General features: G+C 47.0%; 2 protein-coding genes across 54 annotated transcripts in view; one reads left to right on the top strand and one right to left on the bottom strand.

Annotated features, from left to right (window-relative positions):
* The window catches only part of ATXN2 (ataxin 2), a 146303-nt gene extending 133969 nt beyond the window's left edge, over positions 1-12334 (top strand). For 28 of the 50 annotated variants that reach the window (XM_024256513.3, XM_024256518.3, XM_009248256.4 and 25 more), the window contains 4 exons: positions 4973-5118; positions 6085-6312; positions 8498-8666; positions 9502-10129. In XM_024256513.3, the coding sequence (XP_024112281.1) occupies positions 4973-5118; positions 6085-6312; positions 8498-8666; positions 9502-9530 (572 nt within the window). In that variant the 3' untranslated portion in view covers positions 9531-10129. Of the gene's footprint in view, positions 1-4972; positions 5119-6084; positions 6313-7220; positions 7296-8497; positions 8667-9501; positions 10130-10257 lie in introns of those variants that run through there. The other 22 variants (XM_054528272.2, XM_054528268.2, XM_063711912.1 and 19 more) reach the window with 3 other exon arrangements.
* SH2B3 (SH2B adaptor protein 3) overlaps positions 10721-16220 on the bottom strand; it is a 45971-nt gene continuing 40471 nt past the window's right edge. For 2 of the 4 annotated variants that reach the window (XM_054528277.2, XM_009248254.4), the window contains exons 3-8: positions 15451-15552; positions 15270-15361; positions 15084-15181; positions 14759-14973; positions 14486-14657; positions 10721-14326 (exon numbers count right to left, since the gene is read on the bottom strand). In XM_054528277.2, the coding sequence (XP_054384252.1) occupies positions 14031-14326; positions 14486-14657; positions 14759-14973; positions 15084-15181; positions 15270-15361; positions 15451-15552 (975 nt within the window). In that variant the 3' untranslated portion in view covers positions 10721-14030. The remainder of the gene's footprint in view (positions 14327-14485; positions 14658-14758; positions 14974-15083; positions 15182-15269; positions 15362-15450; positions 15553-16220) is intronic. The other 2 variants (XM_002823757.6, XM_054528278.2) reach the window with 1 other exon arrangement.

The raw sequence follows: 16220 nt of genomic DNA, 5'->3' as shown, positions 1-16220 counted from the left end.
CTGGAATGTGGTTAGTGTTATTAAGGATTTTTGACTGATCATATGTTTAGAATCTTAAATATTTATGTCAAGGAACACTGAGTGGGAAACTTCTGGACTAGGTCTGGACCAAAGAAGCATATGTCTTTGATTATCTTTAATCTAAAAGATTTTATGAAGGCTACTTAAGTTTTATAAATAGAAGTTTAACTGATGAATAAATCAGAATTACAAATAAAATTAACTTTATTTTTAACCTTTCTGGGATCTTTAGCCAGAATGAGCATATATAACAAAAGCAGTGAAATAATATGCGTGGGTCAGAACCCACTGCCCTTCCCACTCCACTCTCCTTTTCCCTGATTCTCCTGTGTTTTTTCCTTGTTTACCTTATCTTGGTTCCTTTTTTTTTTATTATTATTTTTCTTTTGAGATGGAGTCTCACTCTGTCGTCCAGGCTGGAGTGCAGTGGCGCGATCTCGGCTCACTGCAACCTCCGCCTCCTAGGTTCAAGCAATTCTCTGCCTCAGCTTCCAGAGTAGCTGGGATTACAGGCGCCTGCTGCCACGCCCAGCTAATTTTTTTTTGTATTTTAGTAGAGACAGGGTTTCACCATCTTGGCCAGGCTGGTCTTGAACTCCTGACCTCGTGATCACCCGCCTCGGCCTCTGGTTCCTTTTTTGTCTCTCTTGTCTTCCAAGCTATTTTTTTCCTTGGCTTTTAAATTTTCTTCCTACCCCACTTGGTATCACTCTTACTTAACTGGCCTATCAAAGAACCGAACTGTATTTTTATTAGTATTGATTTAAAGTATAAGTTTCACATTTCTCCCAATTTATTATTATTATTTATTTATTTATTTATTTTATTTTATTTTATTTTTTGAGACGGAGTTTCGCTCTTGTTGCCCAAGCTGGAGTGCAATGGTGTGATACCGGTTCACTGCAACCTCCACTTCCCGGGTTCAAGCTATTCTCCTTCCCCACTCTCCCGAGTAGCTGTGATTACAGGCGCCCGCCACCACGCCCAGCTAATTTTTGTATTTTTAGTAGAGACAGAGTTTCGCTGTGTTGGCCAAGCTGGTCTCGAACTCCTAACCTCAGTTGATCCGCCCGCCTCGGCCTCCCAAAATGCTGGGATTACAAGCGTGAGCCACCATGCCTGGCTCCATTTCTCCCAATTTCAAATTCAAGGAGGAGAAAAATTCCTGATTAAGGTACTTCCTTTCAGATCTTTTGAGCTAGAACAAAAAAAAACAAAGGGAAATATTTCTAATTAACTCTTTTTAAATCTTGCTTGCAACGTATGATACATATTTTACACATCCTTTGTGGTTTTTGTTCGTCTTGTTTTTAATCAATGCCTTGCAGTTCACTGGTATTTAGGTAGGGAAAGGATTTTGGTTTTGTTTTTTTTAAACAAAGCCTATGTACATTCACTCAGCCTGGGTATTTGTGCTATGCATGCAAATTAGCTATAGATTAGAACACTGTATTATAGTCTTTAAATACTGGTAAATTTAAATTGCAGAGATGCCTTTTAAAAATGCATAGTAAAAATATTTCATCTTTACTTTTCTCTTCAAATGATTTCAAGATTTTTACATTTTTCCAGTTGATGAATAACTTAATTATGAGATTTCATGGGCATAATTATCTTCTATATTTATTGTTACTTTTTAATATTCTTAATACTTTGCTTAGAAGGTATTTAAAAGTGAAATTTCAAACTTTTTAGTACAAAATTTCTTGAATAAATAAAATTACAAAAAAAAACAACAAACCTCTGAGATTCCGTACTGTATCTTTATGAACCTCTGTGAACAGAATTTGGGATTTGGGAATTGCTTTTCCTTAGACAGATTTAGATTGTTACAAATGACATTTTTAAGAGGCTGGGGTGGTGGTAGGGGTTAGTGCTAATGGTTTAACAGTAGGGCATGGACAACTATAGACATCACTATCCAGTAGAACGTTTTGTGGCTGGGCGCGGTGGCTCACGCCTGTAATCCCAGCACTTTGGGAGGCCAAGACGAGTGGATCACCTGAGGTCAGGAGTTCAAGACCAGCCAGACCAACATGGTGAAACCCTGTCTCTACTAAAAATACAAAAAAGTTGCCAGGCGCGCCTGTAGTCCCAGCTACTCAGGAGGCTGACACGGGAGAATCGCTTGAACCCGGGAGGCAGAGGTTGCGGTGAGCCGATATCACACCACTGCACTCCACCCTGGGCAACAGAGCGAGACGCCGTCTCAAAAGAACAACAAAACTGCACTGTCCACCGTAGTAGCTACTTAGCTGTATGTGGCTTTTTTATTATTCAAAAATAAATTTTTAGGCCGGGTGCAGTTGCTCACACCTGTAATCCCAACACTTTGGGAGGCCGAGGTGGACGGATCACTTGAGGCCAGGAGTTTGAGACCAGCCTGGCCAACATGGTGAAACCCCGTCTCTACTAAAAATACAAAAATTAGCCAGGTAATCCCAGCTACTCGGAGGCTGAGGCAGGAGAATCACTTTAACCCAGGAGGCGGAGGCTGCAGTGAGCCGAGATCACGCCACTGCACTCCAGCCTGGGTGACAGCAAGACTGGGTCTCAAAAATAAACAAACATGGCCTGGCGCAGTGGCTCATGCCCATAATCCCAGCACTTTGGGAGGACAAGGCGGATGGATCACTTGAGGCCAGTAGTTCGAGACCAGCCTGGCCAACATGGCGAAACCCGTCTCTACTAAAAATACAAAAATCAGCCAGGCATGGTGATGCTTGCCTATAGTTCCAGCTACTTGGGAGGCTGAGGCAGGAGAATCACTCGAACCCGGGAGGCGGAGGTTGCAGTGAGCCGAGATGGTGCCCCTGCACTCCAGCCTGGGCAACAGAGCGAGACTCTGTCAAAAATTAAACAAATAAATACATTTTAAAAATGAACGTAAGATTTTTACAAGAACAACAAACTCAGGTTCAAAATTTACATCAAATCTTTTAGACCAAGTCAGTGCCTGTACAACTTGGGGGAGCTGGAAGTAAACTTAATGAGTATGATGATGATGGAGGGCCTGTTAATAAGCCACCAAGTTAGAAAAAAAGGACTGTCTTCATAGACTCATGGGACTGTGAAGCTCAGGAAGGCTTCATCGTTCGTACATCATTTGTTCTAGCTCCCAGAAGACATTCACTACTCTTAAAAACATTCAGAGAATATGTTGCCACAGTTTTCTTGTTAAAATGTTCTGGCATATGTTAATTCCTACAGTCTGGAAAATTTTCCCTGTGTATAAACAAAGCTGCTGTATCCAGTCTAAACTGGATATGAAGGAATATTAATGCCAGCTGTGGCATTGGCAGTGGATGCACAGGTGATCCTAGAACTGGCTCTTTGCCTTGCCCTTTCCTCTGCTAAGAGATAGCTTTGCAGCTGGAGACGTAACTGTTTGGGCTGGAGAGTTGGTGGCCCTTAGCCCTACAACACCTAGGATTATAGAACTGCGCCATGTGCCTAGCCTAACCCTCTGCACACCATTTACGTGGAATATACCCAGAGGTGTCTATGCTGGTGACTCGGCAGCCTTGCCTACCAGACTGCTGGAACTAGGGTGCCTGTTCCCAAAGCTGTGCTTGCTTCTCTCCCCAATCAGTCCTGCATATGTCTGTGTTTGCTAACACGTTATATGAAGAATGTGGGGAACTATTTTGGAATCATTTCTGTGTATGGGCTTATTATCTTGAGGGATTTTAGGATTCGTTTCTCAAGAGAGGGCTGGGAACTACACCTTGCTAGAGTTATCTTGAGAACGCTCTGTTCTCAGCTCATTGCCACGTGGAGGTTAGTTTTGTACCATCAGTGTGCTGTCCGTAGTCACTGGAAGCAGTGAACACATCCTACTCTGCTTCTGATTCTCAACTTACTGTTTTTGAAACACATGAACAAGCTGGGCACGGTGGCTCACGTCTGTAATCCCAGCACTTTGGGAGGCTGAAGTGGGCGGATCATTTGAGGTCAGGAGTTTGAGATCAGCCTGGCCAGCATGGCAAAACCCCATCTCTACTAAAAATACAAAAATTAGCTGGGCGTGCTGGCACATGCCTGTAATCTCAGCTACTCAGGAGGCTGAGGCAGGAGAATTGCTTGAACCTGGAAGGCAGAGGTTGCAGTGAGCCTGGGCAACAGAGTGAGTGAGACTTATATCTCAAAAAAAAAAAAAAAAAACAAAACTGAAAGACATGAAGAAATGGTTTTTGTACCAAGGTTTGGCCCACGCTGAGATTCACAAAGAACTGGCTTTCAGTTCTTATCTTTATTTTGATTTAAACTGGCCCATCATGTTGTCCTTTGAAGTTAGTCCAGTAAATTTCTTTCTAAAGGGCTGGGGCACTCAGAAGGGAGTTTACTTTTCTATATTTATTTCATAAAGCAAAGATGGGAGATCCTCCATTAGGGCCTGGGAAGTAAACTGAGTGGCAGAGGGGCTCCTGTGATTAGCTGAGAGAGATTGTGGTCCTTCGGCCCTGATGATAGATCCCTGGCCTTGCCACATACCATACACAGTGCCCGCACCCCCACCCCCCGCCACACCCAATATAGTCTGTGCCCTCAGGACATTGCTCCAGGGCAGTAGCATGGTGAGGTTAGCCAGATGATGGCCTTGAGCTAAAGAGTGTGCACCTAAAATGCACTTGTTTGAGTAGTTTCTGCCTATGCCTTCAAGTCGCCTTTTTGGGAAAACCTAGTGATCGTTAAGAGTAAATGCAAACTAATTTGATTTTAATATCATATGTAGAGCTGTATTATATGAACCAAATGCTAGTCTGTTAAGCAATAGCTACACTTATTTTTTCAAGACAATGGATGGTTTAAATGGAGTCATCTATAGAAATTGGTAGTGGCGTGAGTTATGCATTGTAACCATCAAGGAAGTTCAGTTGATGAAGTGTAGAGGAGCGATGGAAGTTGTCACACATCGGTTGTGTACATGCTCCTTTTTCTTTCACTTTAGTTTCCACGGGCTCCCTTGCTCAGCAGTATGCGCACCCTAATGCTACCCTGCACCCACATACTCCACACCCTCAGCCTTCAGCTACCCCCACTGGACAGCAGCAAAGCCAACATGGTGGAAGTCATCCTGCACCCAGTCCTGTTCAGGTAAGGGCAACTCAGAGGTCTGCATGGAGTGGCTTCCTCATCCTAGTATCTGAGTGCTTTCTTCAGGTGCCAGGTATCGTGTCGTCAGAACACATGGCATGTCCACCCTCGTGAAGATGGATACAGCTGTGCCCCTGGGGTGGTGGTTTTAAGAATCAAATTTAAAGGCTGGGCGCAGTGGCTCACGCCTGTAATCCCAGCACTTTGGGAGGCCGAGGCGGGTGGATCATGAGGTCAGGAGATTGAGACCATCCTGGCGAACACTATGAAACTCCGTCTCTAATGAAAATACAAAAAAATTAGCTGGGCGTGGTGGCGGGCGCCTGTAGTCCCAGCTACTCGGGAGGCTGAGGAAGGAGAATGGCATGAACCCGGGAGGCGGAGCTTGCAGTGAGCAGAGATCGCGCCACTGCACTCCAGCTTGGACAACAGAGCGAGACTCTGTCTCAAAAAAATAAAAAATTAAAAAAAAAAGAATCACATTTAAGATACATGTTGATAATAAGGTGATTGGATAAGCTCTGGAAACTTGCAGTAATGAAAAATCAAATTTAACATAAAGTTCATAAGGCAAATTCCTATTTGCTTGGGACTTTTAAATTTTAATTTTTAAGGTTTATGTGATGAGGTTATTTTCCTATGAGCTTCTTGAATTATGTTTGCTAATGGAGGCAGTTAAAGATGTCTTTGATTATCTATCAGTTCCCTGGGGCAGTAGTCTTGTTTGACTTTAATATGCTCAGAAGTTTCTAACTGCCAGGCTGAGAATCAGGCTTCTGTGCCCCAGAAAGGAGTGTCCAGATGGGAGGCACCTCCAGCCTCGCTTTTACCACCCTGTACCTTCCCCTGTACTTTCCAGTGCCCCTCATCATAGGCCCACGTGTACAAAGCTTAGCTTTGTGAGTATCCCTTGGCTGCTTTTCATTAAAGAAGTTTTCCTCTCAATTCTTTCCTGTCGCTTTGCAGCACCATCAGCACCAGGCTGCCCAGGCTCTCCATCTGGCCAGTCCACAGCAGCAGTCAGCCATTTACCACGCGGGGCTTGCGCCAACTCCACCCTCCATGACACCTGCCTCCAACACGCAGTCGCCACAGAATAGTTTCCCAGCAGCACAACAGACCGTCTTTACGATCCATCCTTCTCACGTTCAGCCGGCGTATACCAACCCACCCCACATGGCCCACGTACCTCAGGTAAACCAGCTTTAGCCAACTTTCTGTGAAGGCCAAGTAGAATGTGAATGTTATCAGTAAGCAGCTAGAGGCTCTCCCAGCTAGGAAACCCTGTGTGTCATGCCATTTGCCTGTCTCCCTTTCCCTCTCAAATACACGTGATCTGGCCCTAAGGGAATGTTTGTGTGGTTTTGTCATGGGATCAGTGAAGGTGCTGATTGGTCAGGCCTTTAGTTTTCCAACTGAGACCTTAAAAATATCTTTGACTCTGGAATGCAACTCAGTCCTTCTTTCCTTTCTGTGTCTGCTTTGCTACGTCTATATAGCCTCACTACTATATATATGTGTACATATATATCCCCCTACACACTTACCTTGGAAGCCAGGCAGGGATGATGGCCTTCACAGAGTTTCAGCTCTCTGAGGTGACTACCGGGGCCTGTCAACTTGATTGTTACTCACATGAGTTCCAGACACATCTTTCCAATTGTTTTCCCTGGTTATCCATATATCTGCTTTGACCATAAGTTGTACTCTTGAGAGGGCTTGGCCTTGGACATTGGTGCAGTGTAACTAGAAGCTGGAAGCACCCAGGTGGTCCCATTTTTCTTTAAGAGCAGCCCTGGAAGCACTTTGGAGCTCACCTCCAGTGTAAGCTGCTACAGGTGAAAGGTGTGCTTGCCATCTCAGTGGTTGCTGTCTGCATCAGCTGCTGACAAAGGTCCCTGCACTCCAGGGCCCAGGGGATTGTCTTAATGAGGAGAAGGAGCTGCACTGAAGTTGGGCTCTAACGCTGGCCTTGAGGCCCTCCCTGGGGCTGTTACGGGTGAATTGGCTGTATTAGATGTCTCTGCTACTTTCATAACAGAACTCTCTGAGGCGGGTCTAAGTGAGACCTGCCACAATGAATTCCATTTCCTGTTAAATAGTGCGCCAGTGAGGCTCTGGCAAGGTGTGGGCTAGAGATGCGACTCAGTTGGATCTATCTCTCAGAAGGCTACCTTGTAAGTAGAGTTCCACAGCTCTGGGAAGTTTGGGCGTCCTCACCCTGCAAAGTTTAGGTTCTGTGGTGTAGCGCACTGCAGTTGATTTGCTTTTTGATAGTGGGGAGGGAAGCCGGTTTGGTCCATGTGGGCCAGCGTGGTTTGGTGGAGTCAGCTTCGTAAGAGCTGGGGTCCTGTAGGTGTCTAGCAGAGGCTGGTGGCTAAGTAGGCATGTGAACTTACATGTAAGTCAGGGATCCCTAAAACCTCACTCAGTTTTTGTGCTGAAAGGGCAAAAAGGTTAACACAGGGAAGCTCAAATATGCCATGTGCCCATTTGAATATGTGAGAGTAAAAACGGCATTTCTTCCAAGACTTATCATAGTCTAGAACAGTGCACAGTGTGGGAAAAAGGAAACAAGGGCTCTTCCTGGCCCTGCCAACCCCCTGCAGCACTGGAATCTGGCTGTTTGGGCTGACCAAAATCACCTTTCCAACTTGACAGTGAGTGAGACCAGGTTGAACTTGGTACAGAGACACTGGGCTGGCCCAGATGACTTCAGGTTATTCCTTTCCATCTCACTGGAGCCATTAAGAACTCCAACTCGTCCTCCTCCTCCTGCTCCATCAGCGTATCTCTGAGAGAGTCACAGGGGCCTAAGAGTCTCTTTTCACTGCCTGGTGAGCAGACCAGAAGCAGAGGGAGAGAGGTAAATGAACAGAGGTCCACGTAATTCACATACTGGACTGTGACAGTCTCTACTTATTAATGTAGTAATCTGCTTTCCTATTTGAAAGGGATGTTATCTGCAAAACTACCTCAGGCCCCACATGGCAGCCTGATTCTGAAGCATCATTGAATCTTGTATGATATTAAGTTGAGAAAGCTGCCCTTGGATCCAGTGTCTAATCTTTGTGAAGATCTTACCCCATACGTAGAATACAATGATCAGAAATGTCAAGGGTTAGGACAGCACAGCCCTGACTTCTATCCAGGCTCAGTTGGTGCCTGCTCCCTGACCCTTGCAGGATCTGCCCAAAGGTGAAGCGCGTCTTCAGGTCAATAGATAATCTACTAGAGATTGTCCCCAGAGAACAGAACTGGGCCCTGAGGCCCACCGTTGCCCTTTCCTGAGAGTCCCAGCCCAGTGAAAGGAACACAGTTGACATGTTGTTGAAGCCGGAGATGTTGCCTGTATGCGTAAAAGAGCTCTCTGTTTCAGGCTCATGTACAGTCAGGAATGGTTCCTTCTCATCCAACTGCCCATGCGCCAATGATGCTAATGACGACACAGCCACCCGGCGGTCCCCAGGCCGCCCTCGCTCAAAGTGCACTACAGCCCATTCCAGTCTCGACAACAGCGCATTTCCCCTATATGACGCACCCTTCAGGTGAGGCGTGTGTGTGCAGGGGCCGCCGGGGCACCCCAAAGCATTCTGCTCGCACAGGTGGAATGGCAGGCAGGGCCAGTGCTTCAAGCCCCGCATTTGAGAACTAGCAAGACCCGTCCAGGAGTGTGCACAGGAGGGACTGTGACAATCAGTTCAGCATCAGGGCCTGAGGCTTCCGGGAGCCGAGTCTGTGTGTGTTCTGATGGTATACAGGATTTGGCTTGATGAGAAGCAGCAGCAGCATTCTGTGTAGCTGATGCATACCTAGGACTCAGTTGGCCTTCCTTGTTATGATAGGCTGGACAGGGCAGTGTTTTCCTTCCTGAGTCCCAAAAGTCTGACATGTGGGGGGTTATTACCATGGCAGAGTTTGATTGTAGCTCTGGAGAAGATACTGCTGAGAAAGTGCTGTGGATGGACTGGCTTTGAGTGTAGCGTTAGCCCCAGCCCCTGACCAGGGGAGAGCGCCCTGTGATTGTGCTCTACTACTTGATGGCTGCCATGGCGATACTTCACAGTCTGACCTGTTATTCTGAAAGCAATACTGGTGCTTGGCTAATATTTGGGGAGGGGGTTTGTTAAGGCCTTTTTTTCTACCCCATGAACAAGTCTTCTGGGAGTTTTATCTGAAGTGGTTTTACGTCTGACTGGTTTGTTTCTACCCACCCACCCAACCCTCCCCACTTTGGTGCAGATGGGAGGGGGAAAAGTGAATTCAATTTTGAGTTTTGTTCAGCTAGCACGAGGATAGTTTACAATCATGTGCTGCAGAGACACTAGGCTGATGTGTGGTGTTGCCAGTTTTCTGTTTCAATGTTCGCTTTTCTTTTTACAGTACAAGCCCACCACCAACAGCAGTTGTAAGGCTGCCCTGGAGGAACCGAAAGGCCAAATTCCCTCCTCCCTTCTACTGCTTCTACCAACTGGAAGCACAGAAAACTAGAATTTCATTTATTTTGTTTTTAAAATATATATGTTGATTTCTTGTAACATCCAATAGGAATGCTAACAGTTCACTTGCAGTGGAAGATACTTGGACCGAGTAGAGGCATTTAGGAACTTGGGGGCTATTCCATAATTCCATACGCTGTTTAAGAGTCCCACAGGTACCCCAGCTCTGCTTGCCGAAACTGGAAGTTATTTATTTTTTAATAACCCTTGAAAGTCATGAACACATCAGCTAGCAAAAGAAGTAACAAGAGTGATTCTTGCTGCTATTACTGCTAAAAAAAAAAAAAAAAAAAAAATCAAGACTTGGAACGCCCTTTTACTAAACTTGACAAAGGTTCAGTAAATTCTTACCGTCAAACTGACGGATTATTATTTATAAATCAAGTTTGATGAGGTGATCACTGTCTACAGTGGTTCAGCTTTTAAGTTAAGGGAAAAACTTTTACTTTGTAGATAATATAAAATAAAAACTTTAAAAAAATTTAAAAAATAAAAAAAGTTTTAAAAACTGATCAAGTTAGTGTGTGTCTGTATAAGCTACTTCTTTGTAGGATACTTAATATCAAAGCAGGTGTGCTAAGGGTGTGTTTTGAATATCCTGGAAGATAGCTGTCAAATGATTTTTCTTCTTCACCCTTAGTTCTGGTTCAAAGTATCTCTAGAAAAAGACAAGACTGAGCTATTCTCTTTGGTGGATTAGAGATCTGCTTCAGGAGGAGGAAGGTTGGCCAGAGTTGGGCAGCACTGAAATTCCACATCCTCGGGCTGACACCGATTCTGTAAGCTTCCTTTTTTAATATCTCCTGAACCAAAATGAGTGTCATTAGCTGGAACTTCCCAATTCGGGCATTTTTCTATTTTACCAGTAGGGGGCAGGAGACACTCAGAAAAAAATTGCAATAAAGAAATCCAGAGGGCATGAAAGCTGAAAAGATACAAAGATGTACAAAGCTGCTTATTGACATGGATGGACTCATAAGCATTTGTTAATATTCCCAGATTGCAATGGGGAGGACAAAGGGAAGAGCAAGTATTTGGGCAGGGCAAGGATTTTGTAGAGAGACCATGGTCTTAATAGAGCCTTTAAATATTGTGACAGCAAATCAAGATTCTGAAAATTTTAATTCACATATAGCAATTTGTACATTATAGCAAAATTTGCATTATTCAAGAATAAGTTACTTGTACAGTACATAAAACAATACATAAAAAATTGCCAAATACCTTCTGCCTGTAATGATACAAGATGAATCCACTTTATGTTATCACAATGTGCTGTATATTCTAACCAAACATAGGATGTAGATGCGTCCTTGTTAATATACTCGCAAGTTCCTCTAGCTTGTGGGAGATGTTAGAGCTAACACATTTGCAATAAGGGACTTAGTCCTGAATAGAAAGCATGAAGGAATCTCAGGCAACCCTCAGGGAAGAGTCCAAGGCCTTGACTTTAGGTTTAAGAAACTGTTATGTAAAAATAGTGTTCTCTGGCCCAAGATTTTAATGATTGCTATTCCTTTTTCCTACGGTCCAGAAATGATCAAAGGCAGAAGATTTATACCAGATAAAGCCATATGGATTGCTGGTCTAAAATTCAAGGCAGGTTAGTTGACTTAATTCTTTGGTGCTGGTGACTGTTAGTTTGTAAAAGTTCAATAAAGTCAGATGAAGGAAGTGATGGTGCCGGGAGCTGTCAAGCTGTACTGTTGGGGTCTGTAATTAGAGCTAACTGGAGGGATCATGAAGTCTACTGTCCAGTTTGGTGCTGAGCCATGGCTCTCGGTAGAAGTTGCCAGCTGGGGCCTGGTCGGGACTGGAAGGAGAGTGGTGGGATGTGCTGTGCCTATGGTGGGCTAGCTGCAGCCAGTGGGGTGCCTGCCCCACACTGCTGCCCACCCCTTCATCAGCTGAGGCTGCTCCCACATAAAGAAAGGCGTTGGCTTAGTGTCACTTCTTCCTAGAGCCATAAGAGTTTTCTGTCAGCATGTATTTGAGCTGTCCTGGTAACTTGGACGGGAAGCAGTCAGGAGGTGGGTGCCTTCCAAATCTCTGCCACAGAATCTGAACTTGCACTTTGCAGCCTGTTAGTCAGAGCTGCTAAGTTTGCTCTACCTGGTGTGCCTCTTGGCACCACCTGAGAGATGTATGTAGAGAGGCTGCTAAGAAATGAGTGCCCCTGGCGTGAAGACGTCATATCCCAGATGTTTAACTTCTGGCTGGAGGGAGGGAACTTAATTTGGTTCATTATCTACTGGGTATCTTTCCTGTGCGGAGGGGAGGACCAATGACTTTCCGTAATAGGCTTTCTCCTTTAAAAAACTTCAGACTCCTACTTACTCTTTTGGTTCACACTAATTAGCATTCATTTTCCAGAGAAAGCTGCTTGACTTTGAGGAAACAAAGACAGGTGTCCTTAAAAATGGACTGCAAATCTGGATCAGTGTCAGGTCTGCTTTAGGGTCCATGAAATCACCCAAGAGTGTTGGTACTAAGAGTGGTGTAGGCTGGGCGCGATGGCTCATGGCCTGTAATCCCAGCACTTTGGGAGGCCAAGGCGGGTGGATCACCTGAGGTCAGACATTCAATACCAGCCTGGCCAACATGTTGAAACCCTGTTCTCTACTAAAAATACAAAATTAGCCAGGCATGGTGGCTGGTGCTTGTAATCCCAGCTACTTGAGAGGTCGAAGCAGAATCACTTGAACCAGGAAGGTGGAGGTTGCAGTGAGCCAAGATCGCACCACTGCACTCCAGCCCAGTTGACAAGAGAAACTCCATCTCAAAAAAAGAGGTGCAGAGGGGTTTGTTCCCCCACCCTCTGAAAGACCCCAAGAAAATTCTAGAAGCAAAAATTTGACTTCTTGGAGTACAGAGACTAAGCATAAGTGGAAGGAGCAGACCTAACCCTCCTCCCAGGCAGTCAGTCCTATGAGTTTTAGGCCAAGGTTTCATTTTAGCCTCTGATCGATGTATCTGTAAAGCTGATCTAAACTCCCAGTTTCCTAGAAGCCACTGCTGTGAGCCTGGGGGTTGTACTGAATGGCTCTGCTGGCACCCAAGAGCAGCTGACTCCACTGGCACTGCCCCCTTGTTTCTGAGCCTCCAGACAGGTTCTGGGAGGAGCCAGCCCCTTATGAATTGTATCACTTGTATAGATAGAGATTTGACTTGAGGACCTCCCTGGGTGGTGGAGATTGTGTGTGCCCATGTGTGCATGGAGATATATTCTCAATCCAATGAAGCAGTAGCCAGCTAGAACAGAACACTGATTGTGGGCTATTAAAGGAGTTTCTCATTAGTTATGGCACCAGATTCCCAGCTTCCATTTTGGCTCAAAAAAGGAGCCTAAAACCCACTTGTGGGATAATTTAATAAGCCATTAGATGCTTGGAGGGCACTGAGCCAGCCTTGTTGCTGAAGGATTTACTAGAAAGGGCCTAGGAGTCCTTCTTCCCTTTTTGCTTGTTCTTCCCCCAGCCCCAGTTAATTTAACTATCGCTGTAAAGCTGCTGTAAACCAGAATCCAGTTTATTCGTAAGGCACCAGGATAGAACTGTTCCTTGCCACCCTCCTATTTCAGTAATTGCCTGAATTTCCCTGAAAGGGTGACATACTTCGCTTCTTGACATTTAGGAAGGACAGTGGCCACTCAGTGGCAGGTGACCGTCCCGAGGATGCAGTAGACAAGCCAGCGTGCTGGCTCAGACTGTGAATTAGGTAGGGTTTGCATAGCTGTTTCTGACTACAAAAATAGCATGGGTGTTAGTTGAAAGAGTGCACTGAAATAAGCAATGGTTTAGTTTTGAACCTGAATCCTTTAAAGAAATTAGTCTGAGGTAAAATGTTTTAAATCATTTTTGACCTTCAGCTTGTGCCTCTGACAGAGCTTTTGTCCTAAAGCTGAGAGTAGAAGCAGGATTAGATGTGGTCATCTGTGGTGTGGACACAGCAGACCTGCCACGTGGACTGACGGTAGATGGGAGAACCGCTTGTTAGTGTTCTGGGCTTCCTGATGATACCCCCTCCCCCCACCCCGTAGAAAGTCTGTCATCCGCTGTGACAGTGTCAGTGAAAAAGAGAACAAGTTTCCACTGCCAGCTCTGGCCCTCACCCCAACTCCTTTCTCTAAGAGTAACGGGGACTGGGCATAGGGACCCCGGGCAGGAGCTAGCGGCATCCTCTGACAAGAACTACATCTGTAAACAATAAGGAGAAAGCCAGGTGACGGATGAAACTTACAGGAGGGCCCTTCAACAGGCCTAATAGAAGGGTCACGTCCAAACTGGCACAAGCAGTTAACAGTGTCCCTTAAATCTCTCTCTGGAAGGAAGGAAAGATCAATTACATTCACAAGTTCACACTTCTGCCTGTGCTCCTCAAGGGCAGCTGTTGAGGCCTGGAATTCCTCACTGGTCAGAGAGGTGTGTACTGATTGTCTATGGCCCGCAGGTGGCTCCGGGAGGATGAGTCCATTTCGTAGTCCGAGTCCCGGGCTCGATTCACAGGCTCATGCTCCAGGTGCCGCAGGCTGTTGGCCAGTTCTTCGGGCGAAGGCACCAGGTGGAAGATCTGCTCGGGGGGTGAGGATCGCCCTGGGAGACCCTCTGGGCTGAGCCCCCGGGGACAGCCAGAAGAGCTAAGGTGGGGAAGGCCCAATTCTGAATCCCAGTGAGGAAGGGAGAAAGGGAACAGGACCGTGTTGCAGGAACCTAGGTAGGACAAGTGACCAAGAGAGACCACACCATCAGTCTTGAGACAAGTGCTGACAAGACACAGAATAAGATACCTGTACCCCTGGGTCTGCAGCAAGCCCCTACCCTCTACCCAGTGTCAGCCACCCCCTTCAGCAAAGGGCAGTAGGGTCAGACCTGGTGGTTGAGAGACGACTACCACGTAGCTGGAGAGCCGGACGTCACAGGCGGCGCCGCACTCGAGTGGGATGGGCGAGCGCTGGAAGTGATGGAGCATGTCCACGACCGAGGGAAAGTGGAGGTGCTGCACACGGCACTGGCCCCGCTCTGTCAGCGACAGGCGCAGGTGCTGTGGGAGGAGAGGATGGTGGGCTCGGACTGTCCCTCTAGGACCCTGAACTCCAGTGGAGAGGGGTGACACGGTCCTGCCTGCCCCGCCCCACTCCATACCTTGGCTATCCCCTGAAAGTTGAAAGTGAGCACATATTCCCCACGCCGCGTCTCGCTCTGCCGCACCAGGAACACTCCATGAGCATCAGGGCCCTGCAGCTGAACCAGCTGAGCTGCTTTCACTCTGGAGATGGGGCCGTGGAACCAGGGGTAGCAGGACAGGAAATGGTCTGTCTTCTGGCAGGCCGGGTCCAGCAGCCCTCCAGGAGAAGCACCTGTTAGATAAGATGGTTGATGGTGGTCGCAGGGGGCTACCTTATGTCCTGGGCTGAGTCTGGGTTCCAGCGTACCCAGGAGACAATGGCCTAGCCATTGGTTTACTCACCTTGGTTAAGGGAATCTGTGCTGCCCCTTGGGGAGCTGGATGTGCTAGGCTCTAGGGCTGAGGGAATATGCATCTCCGCTTCTGTGCTCTCCAGCCTGCTGGAAAAGAGGCTGAGGTTAAGGATCTGGGCAGGTCAGGGGTGGTAGCAGGAAAGGTCATGCCAGGGACAAGGGCCCAGGACCTCACCCTCGGCCTGTGCACTCCGAGAGCTCAGCCATCCATGATTTCAGCTGCTGCTCGTCTCCCACCTCAAAGATGATGTCTGTCCGGTCCTTCACCTGGCAGGGAAGAAGGGAACAGGGTTGGGTCTGATGTATGTGTATATGTATTTGTATTGCCCCAGGGTGTGAAAAGCCTTGTCACTCACCTTCAGCACAAAGGTGTAAAGGTTGTCAGGCATCTCAAGGCGTGTGCACCGCCGGACCTCCTGGATGCTGGAGCAAGCTGCTTGTAGCTTGGGCCTTGAACTCTACGAGACCAAGATGGGGTACTCAAGGCTTGTTCCTGATGCTCTTTCTTCCAGCCAGGCCTGAGTTTGTCTGTAGTCTCCCCAGGAGTCCCCCTTTTAGAGTATCCATGGTGTTGCTGGGCAGGCTCTGAACCTGTAGTGAGGTCCAGGGTGCCTTCCCCTAGCCTCCTGAACACCATTCACACTGAGATCCCAAGAAGCGTGTGCTGGCAGAAGGCCAGCCCTCCCAGCCCATTGGACCTGGACCTGGGGACATTCCCACTCTGCCATGTGTCTGACATCCGTTTCTCTTCCCACTGGTGAGCAAAGAGCTCCCTGCCCAGCCAGGTGATAGCAGCTGCTGACCGTCTCATCACACCAAGCCCAAAGGGGCAGAGCCTAGCATGGCTAGCCCAAGTTACAGCCACTGTAAAACCACAAAATCCTGGCCCTGGACCTTCCTAGGACACCCGGCAGATAGGGCTGCAGGGTGGATAGGAGTTAGCCACTGTTCCTTTGCCGGCAGGAACTCTGCTCCCAGGTCTCAACTGACCCTGCAGATGCTTCCTGTGCTGGGGCACTCTGCAGCCAAGGAGCCAGCTGCTTCCGATTGGGAATTTGCTCAGGAGGGGGTTTGCCCCTCCCCTTCCTCTTGTGATGAGACTGAAAAGATGGCCGAAAGAAGAAAA

This window comes from Pongo abelii, chromosome 10 (genome assembly GCF_028885655.2).
Source record: "Pongo abelii isolate AG06213 chromosome 10, NHGRI_mPonAbe1-v2.0_pri, whole genome shotgun sequence".
In the NCBI taxonomy this organism is placed as follows: domain Eukaryota; kingdom Metazoa; phylum Chordata; class Mammalia; order Primates; family Hominidae; genus Pongo; species Pongo abelii.
Note: the sequence above shows the minus strand (reverse complement) of the source record. Positions and strands in the feature narration are given on the sequence as shown.